General features: G+C 41.1%; 1 protein-coding gene and 1 long non-coding RNA gene across 2 annotated transcripts in view; one reads left to right on the top strand and one right to left on the bottom strand.

Moving 5' to 3' along the window:
* Positions 1-27,511, bottom strand: part of LAMA4 (laminin subunit alpha 4) — a 117,118-nt gene that overhangs the window by 76,646 nt on the left and 12,961 nt on the right. Inside the window, exons 2-5 of the mRNA XM_077301695.1 lie at positions 23,734-23,835; positions 13,926-14,050; positions 9,084-9,164; positions 2,232-2,446 (exon numbers count right to left, since the gene is read on the bottom strand). Of these exons, the coding sequence (XP_077157810.1) occupies positions 2,232-2,446; positions 9,084-9,164; positions 13,926-14,050; positions 23,734-23,835 (523 nt within the window). The remainder of the gene's footprint in view (positions 1-2,231; positions 2,447-9,083; positions 9,165-13,925; positions 14,051-23,733; positions 23,836-27,511) is intronic.
* Positions 1,859-4,025, top strand: LOC143819780 (uncharacterized). Its single transcript, XR_013225086.1, has 3 exons — positions 1,859-1,988; positions 2,757-2,808; positions 3,527-4,025. It is a non-coding gene; the product is annotated as an uncharacterized LOC143819780 (long non-coding RNA).

Raw genomic sequence — 27,511 nt, 5'->3', positions numbered from 1 at the left:
AAATTCCTGAAGATTTGGTGGGAGGGTAGAGGAAGGAGTTTAGCTGGAATGTGATCTCATTGAGTCCACCCTCCCTCTGAAATTGCCATTTTCTCTGTAATCTGGGGATCAGTTGTAATGCCTGGAGAACTCCAATCACCATCAGGTGGTTGCTAACCCTACAAGATAATGTGTGTGGAATGGCCTGAACTACTTGAATATATGAGTTTCTTCTTAGCTTTCAGATTGCTGAAATATAGTAGCATCCCCAAAATATCTGTTCCACTTAATATTTCTGGTAAGGCCTAGGAGGAGGAGTGTGTCTCATGGCTTAAGTGCCAGCACTTAACACCCACTCAGAGTGGCTGCCCCACCGCTGAGTGCCTCTTCCTTCAACTATCCCCCACCCCCTTCTCCTTCCACTTCCCTCTGAGGCTTGGAGGCCACAGATCCCTGCCATGTAAGAGCTGCCACTGCCAGTGAGTTCCCTAACAGCTGCCTGCAGCCTTTCTAGGGCCTGGGGGGAGGGAAAGGCCATCCACAGAGTTTTTCCACCCCCTCCCCCAATCTAGCGCCCACTGTATTCCTGAATGTAATGGGCTTTGCCCCAAGTATTTAAATAATTATTTTATTTTAGTATAAGAGAATAACATGGCTACTTCTTTGCATTCTACTCTGTGACAAGAAGCATAGAGAAGCCACAGAAAATAAATGGTATTGCTAGTGAGAAATTGCTGTTAACACACACAACAAAATAAACAGTCCTGTTTAATCTGCATTGTTGAATAATTTAGTTATTTATTGCTTTGCAAATTAAGAGACAGTCTGTGCAATGCCTAAAACGTGCATTTTCAGAGCACATTAAAACCTTCTGGCTATTTTATCTTATCATGCTTCTAAAATTAGCTTCATTCCTGGGGTGATTTGTTCAAAGACTTACAGAGTATACATGATGAATGAAGCACTGAAAAGCAGACAGAAGCCTTTTATGGATTAGCAGAGTGAGCCTGCTAATCTGTTTTAGCTGCAATGACACAACAACTATCTTGTGCTGTTATAGCTAAAACAGGGAAGGTAGTGAGGTCCCTACCAGTTGTAATCCACCTATTAAGCAAAGTCCTGAAAAAGGATAGAGTCCACCCTCCAAAGCAGCCATTTTCTCCAGCACAACTGATCTTTGTCACCTGGAGATCAGCCGTGGCTTCACTTGGAAACTGGGAACCCTATATGGCCTGTTGGCTTTATCTAACAGGGTTTTAATGAGCCTCTTGTGGCGCAGAGTGGTAAGGCAGCCGCCTGAAAGCTTTGCTCATGAGGTTGGGAGTTCGATCCCAGCAGCTGGCTCAAGGTTGACTCAGCCTTCCATCCTTCCGAGGTCGGTAAAATGAGTACCCAGCTTGCTGCTGGGGGGTAAACGGTCATGACTGGGGAAGGCACTGGCAAAACCACCCCGTATTGAGTCTGCCATGAAAACGCTAGAGGGCGTCACCCCAAGGGTCAGACATGACTCGGTGCTTGCACAGGGGATACCTTTACCTTTACCTTTTTAACAGGGTTTTTATTAATTCACAAGAAAACAGTTGAAAACCATCACCAGTCCTGGCTATCTCACACTGCTACTTTTCCATACGAACACACTGACTATCTCTGGAAGAACAGTGCTTGTTACTACTATTTATATACTAGATATTCAACAAGAAGAAAAGCTGGTTTTTTATACCCTGCTCTGCACTACCCAAGAAGTCCCAAAGCTGCTTACAAACATCTTTCTCTTCCTCTCCCCACAACAGGCACTCTGTGAAATAAGGGAGGCTGAGAGAACTCCAATAGAACTGCTCTGCAAATAGCTCTAAGAGAACTGTGAATGGTCCAAGGTCACCCGGCTGCCTACATGTGGTGGAGTGGGGAACCAGACCTGGTTATGTTGCTTTTAACCACTACACCACGCTGGGTCTCAAGGAGGCCTATTTTGACTGAGGCATGCTGGATAAATAGTAACGCTCTGCCAGGTAAGTTACTCATTTTTACCATAGTAGAGTTTTCCAGTTACACTGATACTTATAATCATTTTTCAAAATATATTCATATATGCTGTGTTCATAACATATCCACTGAACCATGAGAGGATAAGCTGTGACTCATAATAATGCAAACAGCATACTTCTAGCAATGGTGAATAATTCTCTGGTCTAAAACTGCTGCATGAGCCTACCATATTTCCTCTCCCTGTGGAATATTAATATAGTAAGTACCTGTACAGTTTTTAGCAGTTCTAGCATCTCCATAATAACCAGGAGCACACAATTCACAATTAAATCCAGTGGTATTTCGTAAGCAATTGCGGCATTGGCCTGTCACATCATCACAATCCTCAAAGATCAAGTTAGGATCTGAATTGCCACTGCAGTCACATTTCTTACAAGAGCTGCCAATCACCAAGGGGTTTCCATAGTAACCCGGGGCACACCTGGAATGGAAAAAAAACCCAACAATAATTAGTAGCAACATCCTCCTGACCTTTTAGCCTAGTGACATTCTGCGTAACCAAGTAAAAACAACAACAAAACAGAAACTTAGAACAGATAATTTGAAAACTATTCTACTTCTACCTGTCGATGCTCTAGATAAAAACTGTATTGTGCAGTTCAGATCCATCTAGTAACATTTAAGTATTTTTTTTGTCTTTCTAACTATCACTAGTCTGAAATATATTGCTGTGGTAAGTGCATTCCCCATGACTTTAATTCTAATTGTCAATTTTCTCTGATGTTCCACAGGTGATGATTAAATATGTGCTTGAGATTCCCACACTTTGCCCCACCATTACAGGTGAAAGTCTAAAAGTATTTATGATAAGCAAAATCTGAATAACTGATTCACATTCTGTGTTTTCTTTATCATGTTACTCAGCAGAATGTAAACACCCATTTTCCTTGATGAAAGCAGCCTACATGATCAGCATAGCAATAAATGAGACAAGTGATACCTGTCACTAAAAAGGAAGATCTGATTTCCAGATATGGTTGTGGGGTATGGGTCACTAAGGTATTCTTGGTTGTACGTTTAGCTCTGGATTGGGAAATATTTTGGGGATGGAGCCAAAAGTAGGTGGGGTTTGGAACAGGGAGGGACCTCAGTGGAGTATGTAGTCCACCCCCCAAAGTAGACATTTTCTTCAGGGGAGCTGATTTCTGTCACATGGAGATGAACTGTAAAACTGGAGGATCCCCAGACCCACCTGGGGAATGGCATCCCTACACCTGCCTTGTTTTTGTAAGTCATTACTCAATAGCAGTAGGTAAAATCAGTGGCCACAAAAAATGAAAATCCAGTTGAAAATAAGTATGTGCCAGTTTAACTTTTCTTGATTATCAGATCACTTTTTCTCTGAATAATCTCTTCCCAATGTTTCTTCCCAATGTCTGTCACTGCATGAAGAGGGAGGAGAATGAAGGAAATATCGTCCCTCTCAGAAAATACTTTTTCCACTCTCCAAAATAATTGCTTTCTAATGCTTAATAAACATGTCATTTCCTTTACTGTTTAGGCATGCCTCAATTTAAAAGGGAGTTTTAAAAGGATGCTATAATAACAAAAAGTGAAATTGGGTTCAACTGGGATTATCGTAGAAGCCTCCTGACTGAGTAGGTATATTTATTTATTTAGTTCATTATTTATGCAGCTTCCCCATGAAAAACATCCTTAAGGCAGCTCGCAAAAAGAGAAAACAGACAGTTACAAAAGGAGCATAAAATCAACCAAAGACGCCTCAGATTTGGAGAGTTCCAAAGTCATTGTGGGCAGTGAGCCGATAGTTAAAAGCTGCCTGGGAATGGTTGTCAGGCAATGAGGAAATGCTCTTCTGGGCTGATCCTCCAGCTGCCTCTGTTTTTCTGCTTCAGCTGCAGGTGCTGAAAAATATCCTTCCCACAAGTAAATGAATGCCTATGTGTGTGGGTGGGGGGTAGGGGATAGCTACCCCAAGATATATTATTACTAGCCAATACCAAAGAGGCTACATAATCTCTGATGTCTCCACCACTGAAAACTCTTTTGTAAAAACGATTCTTCTTGTTCATGAAACAAAACAACAAAGAAATGTGCTTGCTTCTTTTGTTTGTCTTGGTATCGTTTGCACCTTAACTCAAGAACCATTGGTCACTGTGTAGAGCAGTGGTTCTCAACCGGGGGGGGGGGGGTTGAATTAGCCTTTCACAGGGGCCTCAGCAGGACGAGCAGCTTGGCTAGGGTAGATCAAGATAGAGAATTCGTCTGTCTGGAGCAGCGGAAAAGAGCGAGATTGGCATGGTAGGACAAGAGGCAGAACTGAACTGAGAAACCCCAGGGAAAAAAACCCAGTTTATATACAATCCTGAACAATGGATCTTCACGCCATTGGTCAGTTTCAGTTTAATTTCTGTGAAAGAGCACTTGTATAATTTTATGGTTGGGGGTCACCACAACACGAGAAACTGTATTAAAGGGTTGTGGCAATAGGAAGGTTGAGAACCTCTGGTGTAGAGGAAGGCAATGTATTCGTCTCTTGCCTTGAAAACTCAATAGAAACTGTTGTAACTGCAACTGGCTAGCAAAGGCAGCAGGTAAAAACGACACCATGTTATACTGAGTTTTCAAAAAGGCACAGTACACTGATAGTGAAATTGTTGAGTCCAGGTTCTCTAATCAATAGCCACACAAAGGCAGTGAAATATTTTTTAAATACAGCTTTATTTTGCCAGGGCCAAAGAACTATAGAAGTTGTGAGCACAGCTAGTAGATTATTGCTGTGTCTAAGAATGTGTTTCCACATTCTTCGGGTCTCTTTTACTGACAAGAAGCTGTGCTCAGCTGGCAAAAACCATTTCTGCAAATGCCTGTCCTTCTAACTCCTAAGGTACAGGAGTTCATTCCTAAGCAAGTAGAGCAAGCAGCACTATAAAATGGTCTGAAAAAATCAAAACAACATTTTAGAGGTTATTTAAAAACAACAACAACAAGCACAGCAAAAGAACAGATCCAGCTTCCAGCAAGGAAAATTTGATACCTCACAAAATAAGTGTCCTTGGCAGGTAAGCCCTGGTATGGCCAAGAGCAACCCAAGAGTATTTACAGTGACAGGGTAGCTTTCTGCTTTTGTTTTTGAAATGGATGGAATGTAGAATGGGGAAGCAAAGAGATAAGAGCATATCTGAACTCTGCATTTGACTGTCCTTACAGCCTGTGAAAATATACTATCATTAAAGAAACAATGTGAGCTATCATGCCCCACTTAATGTTACTAATAAATGATGGGATGCCTGCATCTTTTTTCTGCTGGCAACTAAGAGCACATCTGAAAGGAAGCTTTCCACATTCACAGTCTGGCATTGGCAGTGTAACCATAAAAAGAGCTATACCTTTCTAAACGTATTTCTTCAATGGATTATAGAAATGTAAATCTGTCTAGGATTGTATTGTTAGATGGAAGTTTTCTTGGCTCCAGCACAGACTTATACTTATCCATAATTCCTCTCCCTCCCTAACTCTAATGCAGTTGTACATAAATGCCATATGGACAATGCAAACTGCATATGCTGAATAAGCTCTTATAAATCTCCCCCTCTCCAACTGTGCATATAGGCAAGAAGAAACAGGCAATTTGAAATAGTTTACAGTATCATCCTGCCTCTCCTCCACACAATTTTCATCCTCAATAAATGCATGCTACAAGTCAAACCTATTTCTGACATCACCATTACATATTTTCAAAAAACCCACATGTGCTGGTTTTACTGTATTGGTTTTGTGTGGTTTTGTGCGGTTGTGTGGTTTGTGTGGTTTTGATCCCCCTTCAAGGATCGCTGCCTTGCCGTGGCAAGGGGGCTTGTGTAGTTCAGTAAAGCCGTGCAGGGCCACCCAAGACGGACAGATCATAGCAGAGAGTTCTGACAAAAAGGTGATCCACTGGAGAAGGAAATGGCAAACCACTCCAGTATCATTGCCATGAAAACCCTATGGACAGGTTCAAAAGGTTTATGTGGTTTAAATGTATTTATTTATTTAAAATATTTATACACCCCTCCCTCTGTTGCTCAAAGAAGTGGATTACATGAGAAAATACTTAGGGGCTTTCCGCACGCCTTCAAAATCGCACAATGGTTGCCAATTGAAAACGCTACTGATTTGCCATTATGCACAACGTCGTTGACAATCTGCCACACTCCTGATACCGATCCGCAAAAAGCGCTTCCTTGTAGCGCTTTCAGGGAAATCCCCAAAAGTGGATTCACCCTCTGGAAAGCGCTACACTCCTGCAACCAATCTGCAACACTAGCGGGAAAGTTCTGTGCGTTATCATTGTTGTGGTTTCTACAAAGTCCCTCCCCCTGGCTCTCTCCTCTGATCTTCCGGCGAAGCGATCGCCATTTTTTTTTCTCCGAGCGAGCGAAGTTCAACCCACCAGCAAGCCTGTTTAGAGGCTTCCCTGGCTTCAGTCCCTCCCCAGAGCTGTTTAGTCACTAAGCACAAACAATAGAGAAGCCCGTTTGCTGATGTATTTTCCCTTTATTTTTTACACTGTTTTCGGCCGAAAATCGGGCCCGTGAGGGGGGGGGGATTTTTTTTTCACTCGGGGGGAGCGTGGCAATGATGAAACGACAGCTCAAACACACCTGCCAGCTGATGGGTCTCTCCGTTGCAACGAATCAACACATATTCGTTGCAATGGGTGTTTTTTTTTTTTTTTTAAACCTTTCTTAAAGGGAAAGGGGCTGTTTGGGAGCATGCTAACGGCTGCCCATTGGCTGCTTGACGGCCAGGGGCAGAATGAGCTCGGCAATAGCGCTTCCTTTCTAGCGATTTTTGCTGAGACCGGAAGCTTGTGGGAAACGATAGAAACGCAACTGGATTCCACTACAAAGGCAGGTATGCATAATGACGAATTGCACTATTTTAAATGGCGATTTTTCATTCAGCAAACAATTTGCTACAAGGATCCCGGTGTGGAAAGCCCCTTAGCATTCTAGACTACACATTACATAGGGTTGACAGATCCCGACTGGCGGAGAATGGGGGGCTTACCAAGGGCAGGAGGGAGGCTCAGGTTTCATCACCAGTGAGGTGGCTATGTCACTTCCAGCATGTAAGAGAAATGATGTCATCACATTGCAATATTGCAGCAACAGTCTGGTATTTGGACAAAAACTCTATAATGAAAATGGTTTCTACCATAGAATTTTCACTTACATATCAGAGAGTCACCCAGATGTCGTTTGTGAGAGAACATCATTTCTTGTGCATGCTGGAAGTAATGTCACTGGCCGTGTTGCCTGGACCTTCTTCTCTCCTGATAAGTCCCCTGCAGGTCAGCTAATCAGCAGTGGAAGGCAGGGCCTAGTGGTAGGGTAACCCAGCCTCCGCTTGGGGGGGCTGGCAATCCAAATAGTACGATATGCTTTGTAGTTATTTATTTTATTACATCCAAAATAATGTGTAAAAAGGAGTGCTTCAATGAATATGGGTTTTTAAGATATTTAGTTACCTTTCATATTTATAAAATGGAGGCAATGATAATAGAATTTCATCATTTTCCTCATAGAGTATTTATGTATTTTTAGTACAAACCTTATAACACTACAAAAGGTGATCACAGGACAAGCTTTTAAATTGTTGTATTTTAATTCAAACAATGAATGAATGAATGGGAACAAAACAGGATGCAAAAAGAAATGTGACTCATTTTCCAGTCACCATTAAGAACATACATTCACTGAGATAATTTGAATAGTGTCAAGGTCTGTTTGTGTTTTTTAAGGAAAGCATTTGCTTTCTAGACCAATTTATAATGTTTAAAATAACCTTTAGGCAGTAGCAACCCTTTCCTGAATCCCTGTGAAAATTAGATTATTACTGGCAGCTGCCTGCTGGATAAAATACAGCATACAGAGATGGTAAATACAGAATACTTTCCATTAAGCTATAGTTAACTCAAATGTTATGAATAGTTCAAAGGATCTAAGTGTGTGAACACATGCAAATCCTGTGTACAGAAGAACATGAATTTTATATATTTTAAATATGTGCATTGCATGTGTATAGTTAATCATAATTTGTATCTCCAGAATTTATGATGGAGCACAGTTAGGATGAAACAAATTATTAATACCTGAGGAAAAGAAATATGGGGAAGCAGAAGAGAAGGAAGGTGAATGGCATAGGGTTTCTGCTCAGATAAAACTTGCACATTAAGAATTAATATATTTGAATAATGAAACTTGTTTGTTTTTTAGACTTCTAGTGGTAAAATGGTTATCAGATGGTATGATTTGTTTGGAAATAGAGCCATAAAGTCATACTGAAGCTACATGGATATGCAAGTGCTAATGCCAGCCTCTTTCCTGGCTGGTTTTGCCCCCATTTTCTTCTTCTTGCCATAGATTATGATGATACTAGCCTAAATGTTTATTTTTATCCTGCCCTTTCTCTAAAAAGCTCAATGTTCTTCCTCTTTCCATTTGACTCTCACAACAACCCTCTGAGGAGAGGTAGGCAGAGAGAGAGAGAGAGAGAGAGAGAGAGAGAGAGAAAGTAGCCAAATGACTCTTAGTGAGCTTTGTGGTTGAGTCGGGATTTTAATAAATTTCCTGCAGACTTAGTTCAATACACTAACCCACGCTTTTTCAACCAGGGTTTCGTGAAACTCTGGGGTTTCTTGATGAGTTTCATGAACGGGTGGAAGTTAATTAATTTTTAATATATTTTTAAATATATGGTCATGTCAAACTCCTCCTCCAATGGTCAGTGATAGGAGAGGAGGTGCCCTGGGTGGGCATGTACACAGCTATGCTTCCCAACCATGTTCTGCATGATAGAGCCAGTTCTGGGGTTTATTGAAAACTGAAGACTGAAAAATGTTTCAGGGGTTTCATGATAGTAAAAATGTTGAGAAATATTGTGCTAACCACCACACTACACTGGTTCATAGTTCTATTCCAACTGGCAACTCCTGCAGATATTAGAATGATAATTTAGTCTATACTGTACATAAAATATTTTTAACCTTATGCAAACTAATTTCAAAAGTTCTGCAATAGCTAGTCAGTAATGCAAATCAGCATTTTGCTTACCTTTCACAGTTTGGCCCAGCATAGTTTTCTTTGCACATACAGCGCACCACCCCTGTTTTTTTGTAACAGGAAACTGCAAAGCTAAAATTTAATTTAAAAGGCATTATCAGAGAAGATAGTTAACAACGTCAGTGGAATTAGACAAACACTAGTCAGAGATGCCTTAGGTTGATCTTGCATTGAGGAGAGAATTGAACTAGATGGCCTATATGATTCCTTCCAACTCTATGATTCCATATTTTGGGCATTCATCTGCTCCAAGCCTCCCCTGCCACTGCCAGTCAAGCAATCTTGGGGGAGAAGAGCTGGAGAGGATAGTGTCCCAGAAATTCTTTAAGCCCCAAGCCCAGCCCCTTTTAACCTGCCTTGTTATCACAGACAGAGATAGGGTTGCCAACCTTCAGATGGGGCCTGGAGACCTGGGATTAAAATTGATCTCCAATGTAGAAATCAGTTCTGTTGGAGAAATGGCTGCTTTGCAGAGTTGATTCTATGAAATTATAACCCACTGAGCTCCCTCTCCTCCCTTTCCCAAACCTTGCCATCCCCAGCTCTCCCTCCCCACTCAAATCTCCAAAATTTTCCCAAACCAGAGTTGGCAACCCTACAAGTAAACTGGCAGAGAGGGAAGAATTGGACATCTCATCCTCTGCTAGGTCTCACGAGTCCCTTTCTTATATGCCCTGAATAGAGTGGGGAAAGTATTTAATGAAATAAGGAGCGTACCCATCTAGATTCTTACTTTATATAGACCTTGTCCCATACAGTTTAGTCCTAAACAGTTACATGCTTCTAAGTACATTAAAGTCAATAGGCTAAAATGAGTATAACTCTGCTTAAGACAGTACTGTTTGTTTTTTAAGGTTGATACTCTTTATGAGTTATGATGGAATTTTAGCCAGTCATTTTGTAGTAAATACAATAAAAACATTGAATCTGGTCTGGGCATTATTTCTCCCACAAGAGAAAGGCACCAAAAGTTACGTTTTATCTTTTGTTTCTATCTGCATTTCCAGGAGAAAACTTTGCAGAATAAAAATGAGTGCATTTGTTTGCATTGTTTGGAGACATTTATAGAGTTGGTAAGAATTCAAAATGAAATTGTCATGAAAAACTATACCCACACATTGCCTCCTGAAAAACTATACTCACACATTGCCTTCTCAAACAATTTAATAAACTATTCCAACAGAGATTCAGCCCTGATGAAATCTGTTATGTTTGTTTTATATGAGTTAAGATTTCAACATCCTTCCAAGAATCCTCTCGTTAGAACTTAAAAAGGCAGGCCAAAAATCCTCCTAAACATTTTATAAAAGAGTTAGTTTTTAAAAAATTGGCCACAACATTTCTAGAGGATAAAAATCTTAAGCACATCTGCTAGAGTTTGGAGCAGCTGTTTTCCAGTTGTTCCAATACAAATGATAGGTTCTTTAATAGGAAGTTTTCTATAAGTTCCCAGGATATCAGATATGAAGACTGGCTAGCCCCCTCCCAAAAATCACTCAGTTGAATCCCAATGAATCTACTAACTCAGATATTTGAATACAATATTGGTTGAGTTTTATAAATCCCTTGTTGGCTATTCAAAGGGCTGGTTCCTTTGTTTTAGACTGGGATGGGAAACTTCATTTCTCTCACACTTTCAAGATATTAAATCAAATTCTGCTTTTATTATTCTAGCAATAACTTCATACTATAAAGGAAAGGGAAAAAATGAGACAAATAAAAATATCGTCCTCTTTTTAAATTCAGAGAAATGATTTGTGAACTATATTAGCACTGAGATAACTTATTCTATACTTTTGAGATAATGAAAAGAGATGCTGAAATATTAAATGCTCTATGAGCAGATTCATATTTACACAGCAATGTTTAGAACATATCTCAAAGAAAAACTTTTGTTTCTGAAGTGAGACACTTGGCACTTCTTGGAGTGTATCTGGAGAAGTCAGAGCTAAGGACACAAAGCCCTTAAAAAATTTAAATCCTGTTGTCCAGTTTTTGGTGAAAAGAAGGAAAAAAAACCTAGACCAGTATCCACTGGTGAACCAATGAACTACTGGGTTTCCCACCCCTACTGGGGGGGGGGGGTGGATACTGTTTCTCACCTTTAAAAGTTTTTGGGGTTTTGTTTAGGTTTCTTTTCAGGTTTGAATAGGGCAGCAATTGGGTAGTATTACAACCTGGACCTTTCTGCTGGCAAGGGTTAAGCTTAATGAGCTATAGATCCATATTATTCCATATATTTACATGAGCAGCCTTTAAATGCACCATGTCTATGAATCTGAATACCCTTACACTTGTTAGCATACCAAGTAAGTATTTTGTCTCACAACAAATGCTTGATAAACCATTTGAGCTAGCATCCTGAAGGGAACTGAAAAAAGAGGAGCAGATTTGGATTATGGGTTATAAATATATCAAATAATTATAATAAATAAATACATGCACAATTAAAATTGGCTATACAGTTTCCCATCATAATGCCCCCAAATGTAATATTAGTTTTGCTGAAGCTAGTATGGCTATAAGATGTTCAGGATGGTAAATAGTTTTGGAAGTACACATCTAACTACACTGAGAAGTGTACAAAAGGAACAGAAATGAAAAATGCTTTTTGTTTCACAATGGCCTTAAAACCTGGCTGACACAATGTATTTTTTGCAGGACCAGCAAAATGAATGGATTTACGGAAGATGCAAGTTGTAATAAATGTCTTAGTTGGAAGGGTAATTAATAATAGCACAACACCAGCAACTGACAACAAAAAACCCTCATAAGAACATGAAATACCCTTGTAAGTCTTCAGTTTAGCAGGCAAAAATAATTTATGGATTCAGCAGGATTTAGAAATATGGGAACCCACATTTTTATTTTGTATCCCATAAATGTTCAGAGGTTCAGAGATTCTCTGTTGCTATTGCCTGGAAATATAATTTGCTTTCACACTAGAGGGACTGTCTTTTTCCAGGAGAAAGATAATTTACTCTTTGCAGTGTGTTGAAGCACCATCTAGAATCCAAAATTTCATATAATGTTGGTAGATGTTCTATAGTTAAGCAACACTAAGTGCCTTTGGGAAAGAAGCAGAGTACTATTATACTGGATATTTTATATCTGTCTAATTATAGCATTTTAATCCTGCCCTGTTTCCAAAGAACTCAGAGTGACATACCTGGTTCTCCCTTCCATGTTTCCTCTATGTATGTATTGTGGAATATGTATGTATTGTGGAAACTGAAAATTACAGGAAAACTGCATAACTGTCATTGTGAAAATTAACATTTAGGTTTGAGGCATGGACATAAATATGGTCAAGCAAAGAAATTCTGAGTGACCAGAAGATTTGCAAACTAACTGTTTGGGATGTGAACATTCACCCTTTACTGCATAAAATTCCTGCTTCCACCATGTTCTTATTGTGGATTATTCCGCACTGTTTGTGAATATGTACAATGAGACACATCTCACTATGACTATTCATCACAATATGTATTCTGTGTTAGGACACCTGACCATTGGTCCACCTACTCTGATTGGCACTAGTGGCTTTTTCAGAAACTGAGGCAAAGAGCTTTGCCAGCTTTAGTACAAGTATTGATACTGGGGAGTGATCCTGAGGCTTTGTATGTTAAGTAAGAGCCATATTACTTAGCTAAATACTGAGAACCAGCTTGGTGTAGTGGTTAAGAGTGTGGATTTCTAATCTGGTGAGCCGGGTTTGATTCTGTGCTCCCCCACACGCAGCCAGCTGGGTGACCTTGGGCTCGCCACAGCACTGATAAAGCTGTTCTGACCAAGAAGTAATTTCAGGGCTCTCTCAGCCTCACCTACCTCACAGGGTGTCTGTTGTGGAGAGAGGAAAGTGAAGGGGATTGTAAGCCGCTTTGAGACTCCTTCTGGTAGAGAAAAGCAGCATATAAGAACCAACTTTTATTTTAAATTAAATGGAAAATTATCTTTCCAGACTGCACATTCTGAAGTAGGCCAACAAGTATAGCTATGCAATAGAGTTCACAACTCTGGGTTGATAAATTCCTGTAGATTTGCTGATGAAGCCCGAGGAAGGCCAAGTTTGAAGAGGGAACTTAGTGGGATATAATGTCGTTGACTCCCCCCTTCAAAACAGCCAGTTTCTCCAGGGAAACTGATCTTTGTTTTCTGGAAATCAGTTGTGTTATAGGAGATTTCTTCCCACTAGGGTTGCCAACATCTAGGTAGTAGCTGGAGATATCCTGGGATTGCAACTGATCTGCAGGTGATCAGTTCCTCTAAAGAAAATGGCTTCTTTGGAGGGTGGATGCTGTAGCATTATACCCTGCTAAGGTCCATCCCTTTCCCAATGCTACCATCTTCAGAATCCATTTCCAAAATCTCCAGGTAGTTCCCAACCCAAAGTTGTCAAATCTATTCCTAGCCCTCACCTGGAGGTTGGTAACCATACTGTGTGAGCAGGTAGAGAAAGGTGGGGGGGGGGGAGAGCCCATTGGGAATCAAGTTAACTGAAATTATACATCAGATCCCTAAATAAAAGCCCTATGACTATGCATGGCATCACAGTGATATTAGAATGATATTACTCCTTTGTTTAGATATACAGTAGCATTTCCTTTTGTTGGAATATGCAAGATCTGCAGAGTGCATAATTAAGCAGAATATAAAGGGTGTACTATATATTTAGCATAAATAGAATAGGAACTTCCTGAAAGTTTCCAAACGATCTCCTCTTGGTTCAGTGGGAGACTTCCTGCTCTTTGAACACAATTCCTACCTGCTTGCCTCCAGAACAGCAGTTATCAGAGTGAGTAACATTAGATGATTATATTCTATTTAGCTTACTTGGCAACCAATGGCAAGGGGCAGGGGCACGGTTGGCAGAAGGTAGGCAGCCCTGTAGTAACATCCCCAAAATAGCCATCTGGACAGTTTTCACAGTGATCTCCAGTTGTGTTTCTTTGGCAATCCTGCAATTAAAAAAAGGAGTGGAAAAATTAGGAGCTGCTTCTTAATTTAGACTTAGCAGAAATAATTTAGGCTTGGCAAGTGGAATGAAAAGACCTCATGCCACACAACCTTTCCAAACACTGACTAATATAACTGAAAGTGCTTCTAACGGGCAATGCATGGGAAATGAAGATATACGCGGCCTGGGTCCCGTCTACCTGCGGGACCGCTTGGTTGCTTATGCCCCCCGCAAGGCACTCTGCTCTGCAGGTATGAACTTACTGGTTGTCCTGGGCCCACGGGATGCCCGCCTGGCCTCGACCCGGGCCAGGGCCTTTTCAGTCCTGGCCCCAACCTGGTGGAATGAGCTCCCAGAAGAGCTAAGGGCCCTGCGGGATCTACCAACTTTCCGCAGGGCCTGTAAGACGGAGCTCTTCCGCCAGGCATATGGTTGAGGCCAGGGCAGCTCTCCCACTAATCCATCAGAGGATCCCCTCCAGTATTGAGATCTCTAACATCGAGATCATGGTTAGATCTATTGTATTGGTGCCACCCTTTTCTGAACATTATTCTCTCCACCAGGCTGAACTAAGATCAGAATTGTGACCACCGCCGTTATATGTTATATGTAACTTTTAATTGGGGTTTTTATGAGGATTTTATTGTGTTTTAACTATTTATGTTGTAAACCGCCCTGAGACCTATTGGGAGAAGGGCGGTCTAAAAAATTAAATAATAATAATAATAATAATAATAATAATAATAATAATAATAATAATAATAATAATAATAATAATAATAATATTTTGAGCAGCAGTTGTAGGCTGCCAGACTGTGTTGAAAATGCAGTCTACAAGACTCAGCTATCCCTGGAAGCATATACTGGAAGCTAGGGCAGGAACTTTGAGTACAATCTGTGCTTTTCCTTTAAGCAGCAGCATAGTTGGAATGTAGAGTTGTCCATCACTGGATGCACTTGAGATAAACCATTCCCTTACTTGGCACCTGCTTGGTGTCAGAATTACTTATTGATGCGCATGCTGACTAAAGAAGGAGGAGAGAGGGACATTCCTTGTAAGCTATGATTGACAGTTCAGGGAAAATTGCATGTTAGCAATGATTGAAAATTGCATGTTAGCAACATTGTACAAGAGGTAGCAACTAAAACCATTCCAAAGAAAAAGAAATGCAAGAAATCAAAATGGCTGTGAGGAAGCTTTACAAATAGCTAAGGAGAGAAGGGAAGTGAAAGGCAAGGGAGAAAGAGAAAGATACACCCAATTGAATGCAGAATTCCAGAGAAAAGCTAGAAGAGATAAGAATGCCTTCTTAAATGAACTGTGCAAACAAATAGAAGAAAACAATAGAATGGGGAGGACCAGAGATCTTTTCAAGAAAATTGGAGATATGAAGAGAACGTTTCATGCAAAGTTGGGTATGATAAGGGACCAAAATGGTAGGGACCTCACAGAAGCAGAAGAGATTAAACAAAGGTGGCAAAATTATACAGAACAACTATACAAGAGCGAGCTTAACATCCCTGATGACCACGGTGGGGTAGTTACTGACCTGGAGCCAGACATCCTGGAATGTGAAGTCAAATGGGCCTTAGGAAGTCTGAGCAACAATAAAGCTAGTGGTGGTGACAGCATTCCAGTTGAACTATTCAAAATCTTAAAGGACGATGCAGTAAAAGTGCTACACTCAATATGCCAGCAAATTTGGAAAACTCAACAATGGCCACAGGATTGGAAAAGGTCAGTTTACATTCCAATCCCAAAGAAGGGCAATGCCAAAGAATGTCCAAACTACCGCACCATTGCACTAATTTCTCATGCTAGCAAAGTTATGCTCAAAATCCTACAAGCTAGGCTCCAGCAATATGTGGACCAAGAACTTCCAGAAGTACAGGCAGGATTTCGAAGAGGCAGAGGAACTAGAGATCAAATTGCCAACATACGCTGGATCATGGAGAAAGCTAGGGAGTACCAGAAGAACATCTACTTCTGCTTCATTGACTATGCTAAAGCCTTTGATTGTGTGGAGCACAACAAATTGTGGCAAGTTCTTAAAGAGATGGGAATACCAGAGCATCTTATTTGTCTCTTGAGAAATTTATATGTAGGTCAAGAAGCAACAGTGAGAACTGAACATGGAATCACTGACTGGTTCAAAATTGAGAAAGGAGTTCGGCAAGGCTGTATACTGTCGCCTTGCCTATTTAACTTGTATGCAGAGCACATCATGAGAAATGCGGGATTAGAGGAGTCACAAATTGGGATCAAGATTGCAGGGAGAAATATCAACAACCTCAGATATGCAGATGATACCACTCTAATGGCAGAAAGCGAAGAGGAACTAAAGAGCCTGTTGATGCGGGTGAAGGAGGAGAGTGCAAAAGTTGGCTTGAAACTCAACATCAAGAAAACAAAGATCATGGCATCCGGCCCTCTCAATTCCTGGGAAATAGATGGGGAAGAAATGGAGATAGTGACAGATTTTATTTTCCTGGGCTCCAAGATCACTGCAGATGGGGACTGCAGCAAAGAAATTAAAAGACGCTTGCTCCTGGGGAGGAAAGCTATGGCAAATCTAGACAGCATCCTAAAAAGCAGAGACATCACCCTGCCAACAAAAGTGCGTTTAGTCAAGGCTATGGTCTTCCCAGTTGCAATGTATGGCTGCGAAAGTTGGACCATAAGGAAGGCCGAGCGTCAAAGAATTGAGGCTTTTGAACTCTGGTGCTGGAGAAGACTCTTGCGAGTCCCTTGGACTGCAAGGCGAACAAACCGGTCAGTCCTAGAGGAGATCAACCCTGACTGCTCTTTAGAAGGCCAGATCCTGAAGATGAAACTCAAATACTTTGGCCACCTCATGAGAAGGAAGGACTCCCTGGAAAAGAGCCTAATGCTGGGAGCGATCGAGGGCAAAAGAAGAAGGGGACGACAGAGAATGAGGTGGCTGGATGGAATCACTGAAGCAGTAGGTGCAAATTTAAATGGACTCCGGGGAATGGTAGAGGACAGGAAGGCCTGGAGGATCATTGTCCATGGGGTCGCGATGGGTCGGACACGACTTCGCACATAACAAATGATTGAAAACTTATGATTGCAATGATTGCAAACTTAAATGGACTCCGGGGAATGGTAGAGGACAGGAAGGCCTGGAGGATCATTGTCCATGGGGTCGCGATGGGTCGGACACGACTTCGCACATAACAACAACAAATGATTGAAAGGCTGCTGTTATTCACTTTATTCAAAAATCAAATATTCACGATTCCTGACAAACTTGGGAATCACAGATACAGAGTTATAGATCTCAGAAACTGAAAAAGAAGAAAATGAATTCAAGCAACCTCATGATTGTTTATATTTGTATAAACTCCTATGTGTGGCCTTTACTTTTTGCAATATGTGCAAAGTCTTTTAAAGGGCAAGGTGCATCCATTTTCTGCATTATTCTACCAACACCTAAAAAAAAGCAAAAGAGAAAAATCTGACTGGATGACAAAGGTTTGAATTTCCCTTCTGCCATGAAAGCTTGCTGGGTGACCCTGGGCCAGTCACATATTCTCAACCTAACTTACCTCAAAGGATTGTTGTGTGGATAAAGTGGGAAAGGGAAGACTATTGTAAGCCACTTGGGGTCCCCACTGGGAAGAAATGTGGGGTATAAACAAAGTAACTACCGAAATAGAAATTTCTGAAGAAGGGGTTTGGGGGTCATTCTTGTTGCTATGCAGGCCCCCTAAAGTTTTAAAATGTCACAGTTTGCCTGATATATTCACATGCATTTTCTTGCACCCAATTTTCTCTATTAGGTTTTCCTTTGAAAGATTTTGCTCATGGAAAAACTAACGTCCTTGTATTGTTTTCTATGTTTTATGTAAACCGCCCTGAGCCTCAGGGGAGGGCAGTATATAAATACAACAAACAAATAAATAAATACACACTTTCAAAGGAAACATCCATGTGTGCAAAGTAGATGCAGTGACTAACTGCAAGTTTAAAAGTAGGAGAATTTAAGCAACAGTATGGGTGGCTGGGAGGGAGCACTCAGAAGAAACTGGGGTATGTGGAGAAGTTACTGCATACCATTTTAGAGCCCACCTGTGTCATTAACAACTGAAGCTATGCTTGGAGCTTGCATTACTGGTGTTTTGTGACTAGCACTGTTCCAACCCTATTGTTCATTCTCTGTTTCTAGGCTGAATATAAATAGCTTTTTACAAATACACCATGATTTCTGTGCCATTTCCTCTGAAAGAAATCGAGTCTGGAATGATTGCCCAGAACATTTTAGCATGAAACATTTATAAATGATGAACCACTTGTGCTCTCTCTGGAACACACATGTATATTTTCTGCTGCATCATTGTTAAACACAGCACCTGTTTCTCTTTCAGCTTAGGGTAGAACTCAAGTTACTATAGCAGGGTAAAATTGCTGGTTGGCTAAATTTGGAATTTGCACAGAAGTCAGGTACCTTCAGATAATTTCTTAGTTGATAACGCAGCATATCAGAAATAATTTTCTTTCATGGGAGGCGATTGTTCTTATTCCAGATAAATGACATGTCAACAATTAACTAACTCAGCTCTAGTGAAGAACATAGACATCCGTACAAACACAGATCTGTTGAGTAAACTGCAGAAATTATTAAAATTGTAACCTTAAATTTCAAGGCCACCTTTCTGTGCTTACAAGAGGAAAAATGGGGAGGACTACTTCCAATTCAAAAGGCTGAGATAACATGTATATGTATATGCATATGTATACACACACACACACACACACACACACACCACCCTCCCTGGAGGTTCAGTCACATAAACCTGATTGGCAACTCTGGGTTGAGAAACTCCTGGAGATTTGGGTGTTGAACCTGTTTGGGGAGGGACAAGATCTCAGTGGGGAGTCCACCCTCCAAAGCAGCCATATACTCCAGGACAGCTGATCCTGTAGTTTGGAGACTAGTTGCAATTCCAGGATACCTCCAGGCCATAGGATCACAACCTCCAGGTAGTACCTGGAGATTTCCCACTATTACAATTGATCTCCAGATGACAAAGATCAGTTCTTCTGGAGGAAATGGCTGCTTTGGGAGGTGGCATTATGTCCCTCAGAGGTTCCTCCCCAAACAGTGCCCTCCCCAGTCCCCAGCTATTTCCCGACCCAGAGCTGGCAACCCTGCCATGGCAATCCTATCAGGACACAGCACATGAATGACCCTCTCAAGCTCTGCAAATCAGTTAACAAAAATGAACGTTAAAATCATTTGGGGGGGGGGGAATAAATTCCTATCTGTATTTAAACAGAAAGGTCAAATAAATGGAGGTCTTCAGTATTTGTTGGTCAGATCAAAACTGAGTGCAAATCATTCCTTCCCATATCCTACAGGTGAGTTATCAATGTGTCCAGCACAACTCATTAACAAACTTTTGTAGGTGAAATGATCTGTCTCTTTCTAACATTCATTAAACTTATAAGCAGCTGAAAGTGCTGACTATTTTCTTTGCCGGTAACATCTAATGTCCCATGTATTAAAAATAGATTGAGCAATGGTCTAATTTTAATTAAGAAATCCACCAATATTCTAATTGACTGTAGAAGACTTATGCTCAATAGGGACTTGTTCCTTGCTTGGAGGGGGGACATTACAATGTGGAGATCCTTAAATGTTTTTCATGATGGATCTGAGTTTTATATCTAAGGTTAATTTTAAAAAATAATGATATATACTTGATAATCTATTAGCTAGCAGGAGTGCAGCTTTTGGGCAAAAAGGAGACACGATATCAGAAGGATGGCTTTTAACATGGTCACAACCTTTAATAACAACAACAATGGAGGGCTGGCACAGCACAAGGGGGAGCCCACCCTAGCAGTCCACTGAGTGCTTGACCCTACCAGCTCCAGTGATGATTCAGATTCAGATTCAGAGAATCTTTATTGGCATAAAATTGCAAAGCATAAAATGAAAATTTCAAACAGTTTCAGATGTAAAATCTATCGTAAAAGATTTTCATTTAAAATTGCCAGTAAAAACTTTGCTACTTTTACAATAGTTGCTGTGTCCCTCACATTTAGTATCATTTTAATCCAGTGTTTTTCATTAACACAGCTGAATTTCAATTTCTTCAGATAATTAGCTAACGGGCGACGAAATACTTCAAACTTAGGACACACCAGAAGTATATGGTACAATGTGTCAGGGACACTACATCCATGTAAACAGTATCTTTCCTGAGGAGGGATCTTCAAAAATCTACCTCGGGTGACATTTGAGGGAAAGATGTTTAAGCAAGCTACTAGAAATGCTCTTATTAACTGGTGTGTTTCCAAAATTTGGAGATACATGGGCATGGATTTGTAAGATAAGGGAATATCCCAGAAGCGGGGAGAACATACACTGTTGTTAGAAGAGCCCAGAATTTGTGTATTCTAATCTTCTAGTTTCTGTGATATTAGCTTTAGTATTGTCCTTTCGTCTTGCATGCTAAGGGATGAGATGTCCAGACCCATAATTTGAAGGGTTTTTTTGACATTTTGCCCAGCCAGCTGAAAGAATAAGGGTCAATCAAAAGGTTAATTAACAAACTACCCATTTGAGCATGGAAATGAATTTTTAACCAGTATTTAAAGGACTAAAACCAAGGGCTTCTAGACTCTGTTGGCCAAGTTCTGCGACAAGTGTATGATTGGCCACACAGTTTGGGACTCCTAGCAGATTTCTGAAAAAGAAAGATTGGATGTTCTTTAATTTATTATTAAATGCATCCATCCATATTGGGATTCCAGAAAGTATCTGAGGAATTATTTTGGCATTGTAGATTTTAATGGCTGCTTGAAGGTTTTTGTTGCCTTTTTGATGATAAAACTTGGCTAAAAGGGACAACTGGCCTATTGCAGATTTGATTGTTTTTTCTCTACGGTTGGCCCAACTGTTATTATAAGTAAGGATTATGCCTAAATACTTGTAGTGATTGACCTGTTCTATATGTTTACCATTTATTATCCAGGGAAACTTATATTGTGTCTTTGCAAATACCATGATCTTCGTTTTTTCAAAGTTTATTTTTAGTTGATTGTCACTACAGTAATCTCCGAATGACCGGAGATAACGTATAAGGCCAACTCGAGTTCTAGATAAGATAACTGTGTCATCTGCGTATAAAAGAAGTGGAGTGGGTCTTTTGCCAAGAATGGGGGGATGACCATTAACTTTGTCAAAATAGAAGGGTACGTCACTTAAGAAAAGCTTGACCCTACCAGCTCCTGTGATGACCTAGGGTCTGCCTTAGTTCCCTGCTGGGAATGCAGGCCCTCACTTTTCCACTGGAGTTAGCCTACAGTGCGAAGCTGCATACAAAGGGGGGGGGGGGCAAAGGGTGCAAACCTCTCTGGCTGATCCCCAGGGCTGCTCAGCCAAACATGCATGAGCATCTTTCTCACTGGGTCAGCTTTTGCTTGCTTTGAGCCCCATACTCCAGGGAGTTCAGTCACCCCCCCCATCAAATGGGCTCCTTCTAATGTGAAAACCCATGGTTGTGACAAACATAACATGTAACCATAATCCAACTGTTAACTAACATAATGCAAAACCAACAATCCCAGCCATAAACTTTTACATTAAAGGGGCAGGTGGGTGTGAAACTGCTCCGGAGGCGGTCCCAGGCACCTCAGGCACCGGCCCCACTCAATGTGCATGCTTCCAGCATGTGGCATGCACGCTTGAGGGCTGCTGGGACAACTCTCTGCTGCCATCCCTCCGTGTCTTCAAAGGTGGCTGCGGTAAGTTATGGCCTCACAATATATTGATAGGATTTTGTGGCTCTTTTGATAAAATAATACATTTTAGATTGCTTCATACAGGCCTATTAGCAGTTACAATTTTAATTTGTATTGGTCCAACGCCAAGTATGTCATCTCTAAGCTGGGAAATATCTGGAGATGTTTAGCCAGGAGATGGTAAGGTTTGGGGGGGGGGCAGGGACCTCAGGAGGGAATAAGTCAAAGAGTCTCCCATCCAAAGTTGCTATATTCTCCAGGCTGCACTGATATCTGTGAAGATCTGTTGTAAATCCTGGAGATCTGCAGATATCATCCGAAGTGTGCGATGTCAACCCTATGCCAGGGCAGGCCATTTGCATGCAGACACCATGCTGAAGCCTGGTCATGAAGAACTTTCTAATGTGGGCACAAACAAGCAAGCACAGTAGTTTTGTACTTATGCGGACTGGCAGCACCATGTGGGAGTTGGAACTTGGTCTCTATGTAGTCTTTATGTAGTGATAGATTCATATCCATCTATTTGCAAAACCGTATATTTATGTTATTCACTCATTTCCCGTGATCTTCCAAAATATTAAGAATAATAATCCCTTTAGTATACCTTTAACCCAAATGGTTCATATAAACTCTGTGCAAAAAATGCATACATATGCAGTAAAGTAAATGTCAACTTTCCATCTGCTTAAAACAGAAACAGGCCTTGTATGCAGATGATGACACAGAGGCATAAAGGCAAGAACAGGGCTGATTCTGAATAATGAAGGTCACTACTGGTAGATGTATCTTTAAACCCAAGATACATCTTTAGCTCTGGTACTTGAGGACACTACTGCAAAAGCAGCAAAACATATCCTTCTCTTCTGATCCTGGGATTTTGGACCCTCACTGAGACCCTCATCTACACACCACAAATGCAGGCTCCTTGCTAGTTTATTGCTATGAATGCCACAGACAATCCTTTGTTCATATGTCTTCTTGCTACTAGCTAGAAATGATCAGTGTGTCCATGATCTCATGGAAGAAATGCAATGAAGAATCCCACCACCACCTCACTCTTAGATGTTGATGTTTTCTGAGCAGTGACAAGGGTGTCCTTGGGGATTTGGGAATTAAATTTGTAATTAACAGAAAAACTAAGGGACTAGAAATTATGGGATGTCTGTGAAGTTTAGAAATCCCATTTTGTGACCTGTACATATTCTATTAGGTCCTCCAAGTATCTTAAAGAGATAAGCAAAAGGCAACCATTGTAAAGGCAGAAGTATCCAGAGGACCCTTTAGATTCAGTAGGCAATCTAGCCTGGATAAAAATTCCTTCCTTTTCCTCTCTCCTAAATGGAAATCTTTGAACCATAAGGGCTGAATCATACAGTTTACAATACAATCTTGTGCAAATTTCCTCCAGTCTAAGGCCATTGATATTAATGGTCCTGAGCTGGATTAATTTTGCATTATTGTTAATTTAGGTGATATGAACATTTGGCCTCTGATGTTAATCTTTGATGACATCACTGTGACTAAATGGAAGGGTTTAGAGGCTTTGAATATGATCTGCAGGGTGGTAGTGGCAGCAATAACAGTGGGAGGCTCTGGCCTCTGTGCTTTGCTCCCAGGTCATTTGAGAACATATGTGGAAAACAGGATGCTGGATTAAAGGGAATTTTGATCTGATCCAGCAAAGTTGCTCTATATTCTTATATTTCATGATGCTGTAGACATACAAAATGAACATGCATGCATAAATTGGTAATTTTGTAGTTATCCTAATGAACTGGAGAAAGTGGGAAAAGGCAGAGATTCTGTTAGTGATCTGAATTTTCTTTCCAGATGTTGTTAAAATGCTGTTCAAAGAGTTTCTCTGCACTGAAAGTCATTTGTAGATTTAGTACCCAGGAAAGACTACTTACCAGACAAACTCCTGATCCATCAAGACATCTGTATGCATTGTTGTTGCAATTACAGGGAATGCATTCTCCTGAAAATGCTTGGAAAAAACCTTCCTGGCATTTCTGCAAGAAAAGTACAACATAAAGCATTGTAAAGATGATTATTAATTTTTTGCAAAGTCATTCTGGATATGTAACCTCATTGTGGAAGATATAATAAAGGGTAAGAAAGGGCTTAGAGATCAAGTTACATACCTGCTAAAAAGACCTGCATGAGAAAGTGGGAAAGAAACAGAAATGGACAAGACAGTGGCAAGAAAAACAGAAAGGAGAGAAAAATGAAATTCTCTCACTGATGTGGCAGTTATTGTTGGAATATGCAAAATCTGTAGTGAGCATGACTGAACAGCATGTGAGGATTATCCTACAGGAGACATTGGAGGAGATGTGTGGTTAGCATATTTAAATAGGAACTTCCTTGTATTTTTCACATAATCTCTTCCAGTGACGTGATTTGCTCAACTGAAGACTTTGTGCTCTTTTGAGTGCACTTCCTTCCAAATAACACAGTTTGACTGTTAGGACTCTCTCTGTCTTCGTTACAAAGTTGTTTCTCTTCGCAACAAAACTATTTACAGCTGTTGGTGCTTGGCTCCTCTTTTGCATATTTAAACTCTGCCAAAAGTTTTAAGGTAGCTTGGATGGGGGAGCGTTGTGCATATTGAAAACTAGTATCAGCTTCACAGTTCCATTGCTCTCAACAAGATAACAGCATTTCATAGACTGGGCATTTTATTTGATATAATGGAAACAATATGTAACCAGTGAAAACTATGAAATCCAATGTAGTCATTCAGAATGAGGCACTTATGTAATACTGAAGCACCTACCTCTGGTTTAAAAGTTAGCTGTCTTGATACTAAGTATTAAAATGTCGAATTGCTTCCTGCAGTGGATAAGATCAGAAGTGTACTGCTCATTCATTATGGCTTTATTTATAACTTACCTTTCTTGCTAAGTCTTAAGGCAGATATAAATGTACCAGACTGTTAATGGAAGGGAAATGTCAGATACAGAAAGCTGGCTTACTCAACTCAGATATCTTCTAATGTCCTTTGTTAGGACATTAATGCCATAGTAAAAAGATGCATCACCCAAGCATCTGGCTAATTGAGTGATCTGACCGACTTACTGTTCTCCTTGGAGCATAGAAAAATTATTGGAGTGTGTGAGTCTGGAATAAAATCAATTTGGCAAGCTGCACTTATGTAGTCTCTCTGTTGTTTGAACAATATTAACTGCCTCTCTGGTCACTGGCCTTTATCTGAACTTTGCAAACAGTAGGTGGGCTGAAATCTGGAGTCTCCATTTCGATACTTCTTTTAGGATTACAGCATGTGTTGGCTGCTGGAAGTCAATTGTTTTCCCAAACTTAAATTGGAGGGGCTCAGTTTAATTAATTTTACTAATCACAAAGGCAGAAACATATTTTATGCTGTTTAGACACCTGCATGGTGTTTCTCAAAACACTAAACATCTGGCTGGAACTCTGCAGAGCTGAAGTTAGTATGATTTAGCCATCCTTCAGAGATTTTGCTAAATCAGACTATGAATGGAATTATGTCCTCTTCCTCATTAATATGTCCTACAGCAACTATTTTAATGGCATAATGTAAAACTGAGAACTGAGCTTAAGAATAGGATATAAAAATGAAAGGAAAGGTCATGGTCAAAGCAAATGCAAAGCAAAACATAAAACAGCAAGTGTGGGACTGCAAGGTGTTTAAAAATATGTCGTCTTGTGTGGGCCAGCAGTACTCCACATCTGCACCCCCCCAGGGAGACAGAGTCTGGCCTGCCAGAACCCCACGTGAAGCATGGCAGAGGGTGACACCTGGCTGAGCTCTGCACAAGGTGAAACAGAGGGTGGTGCCCGGCTGAGCTTGCATGAGACAAGCAAGGCAAGATAGAGAAGAGAGCAGCATTCATGTGAGGTGAAAAAAAGGTGGTGACTAGCCAGGCCCTGTGCAATATGTGGGATCATCCCAGCCTGCTTGGCCAAGGTGAGGAAGGCAGTGCCTAGCCCACACAAGGCAAGGGGAACAGCGCCTGGCCTGCCTGAGACACAGAAAGCAGCACCTGGTCAACTGGTTAGGCAGTCTCAGGCAGACTGCCTCTTCTTCTCCTTTTCCCGCCTTTGGGGGCGGGGCTGGGGAAGGATGGGGAAGGGCCCTTCAACACAGTTCTTCACTCCGAGTCTCCCCTGCTCACAGGGTTGTTTAGAGGATAAAATGGAGTTGAAGAATGAAATAAGGTGCTTTCAGTTTCCATTGTGGAGAAAGGTGACCAATAAATGAAGTAAATAATAAAAGAATAAATATAGCTGAGGATGGAGGGGTCAGATAAAAGATTGATGGGTGGGTGCATGAGAGAAGGAAGCAGAGATGGTTGAGAATGTGGGGATTATCAGGTGGAAGGAAAGAAGAAATAATGTAGGGAAGTTAAGATAGGAAATGGGTGCCCTTTGCAAGTTTTTGCAACTGGCCCATAGTTTTCCTGGGTAGAGGGTGCCAGGCTAAGACAGGGTAGAAAACCTAAGATGGGAAGAATATAAAGGTATGGTGGATGGAAAGGACAAGAGTCAGGAAAGGGAGAGAGATGATGAGGGTTTTCAAGGAGGGGTAAGAAGGAGATAATGAGGGAGTGGGAAATTCACCCTGCAATTACACGCAGGTTCCCACTTATAAAAATTCTATTTTGGTTGTTTCTCTTCAAGTTTGAATGCTGGCAATGAATAACTAATAGCACTACAACCTAGCTCTTTTTCTGACAGGGATTAAGCTGAAAAGGCTAAATTGGGATTTTAAAAAGTATTAGTTTAAGGCACATCAGGATTCCTATTTATTTTGGTTGCAAAACACTAATCATAGAGTTGGAAGGGGCCATACAGCCCATGCAGTCCAACCCTCTGTTCAATGCAGGATCATGTGGTAATCCCTCAGGAATGAGAGCTCCTGGACGCTCCTGGTTGCTGTGGTGGAGGAGCAAGCCTGCAGCAGCAAGACACATCGCTCCAACGCACCCTTTGTGTGAGCCTCTGAAATGAGGCTCGCTGAGGTGTGCAGTGTGGCTGTCGGGCACGGGGGGGGGGGAGGCGTGAGTATCACTGATGCCGTTAAATGGAGCTGTGCACACACACTCAGCCTCTTTTCTCCCTGGCGCTGCAGTAGGAAGCTTCCCACCCTCCCACCCTATGCAGCATGCTTTGGGGGTTATTGTTAGCTTATGGTTTAACATTTGTCTGGGTTTTTTGAAATGTTTATCTTGTCACAGCTAGTGGTTTGGCATGGGAGGATCCTTTTGGGGGAGTCTGGTCTGCAAATCAGTCTCTCTCATTAAAGGGGTCTCCATAAGGGGAGGCGTGTATGCGAGCTGAGTGCCAACCCAGCTGGGAAGGCAGACTTGCATTGCCAGGTGATTTGGGGAACCAGGCAGAGGCTTATGCTCATTTGGTTCCTGATAAACCATTTTTCCAGGGGGGGGGTTTCTGATGGCAAGGGGTGCACATGCCAGGCTGATGCTATCTGGGACCATTGGCTATTTATGGTCTGCTGACCGCATTAGATGGATTCTTCCTCATGCCACACCAACACTCCTGTAGGAGTTGTAATAAAGCTGTGGCCTAATTTATTCCACAAGATACTTGTGTCATGTCTTTCTTCTGGGGGTATAACAGCGATTCCTGCGAGACTGGAAACCTGTGGGGAACGAATGAAATGCTACTGGATTCCACTACAAA

The sequence above is a fragment of the Paroedura picta genome, chromosome 1, assembly GCF_049243985.1.
Source record: "Paroedura picta isolate Pp20150507F chromosome 1, Ppicta_v3.0, whole genome shotgun sequence".
Taxonomy (NCBI): domain Eukaryota; kingdom Metazoa; phylum Chordata; class Lepidosauria; order Squamata; family Gekkonidae; genus Paroedura; species Paroedura picta.
Note: the sequence above shows the minus strand (reverse complement) of the source record. Positions and strands in the feature narration are given on the sequence as shown.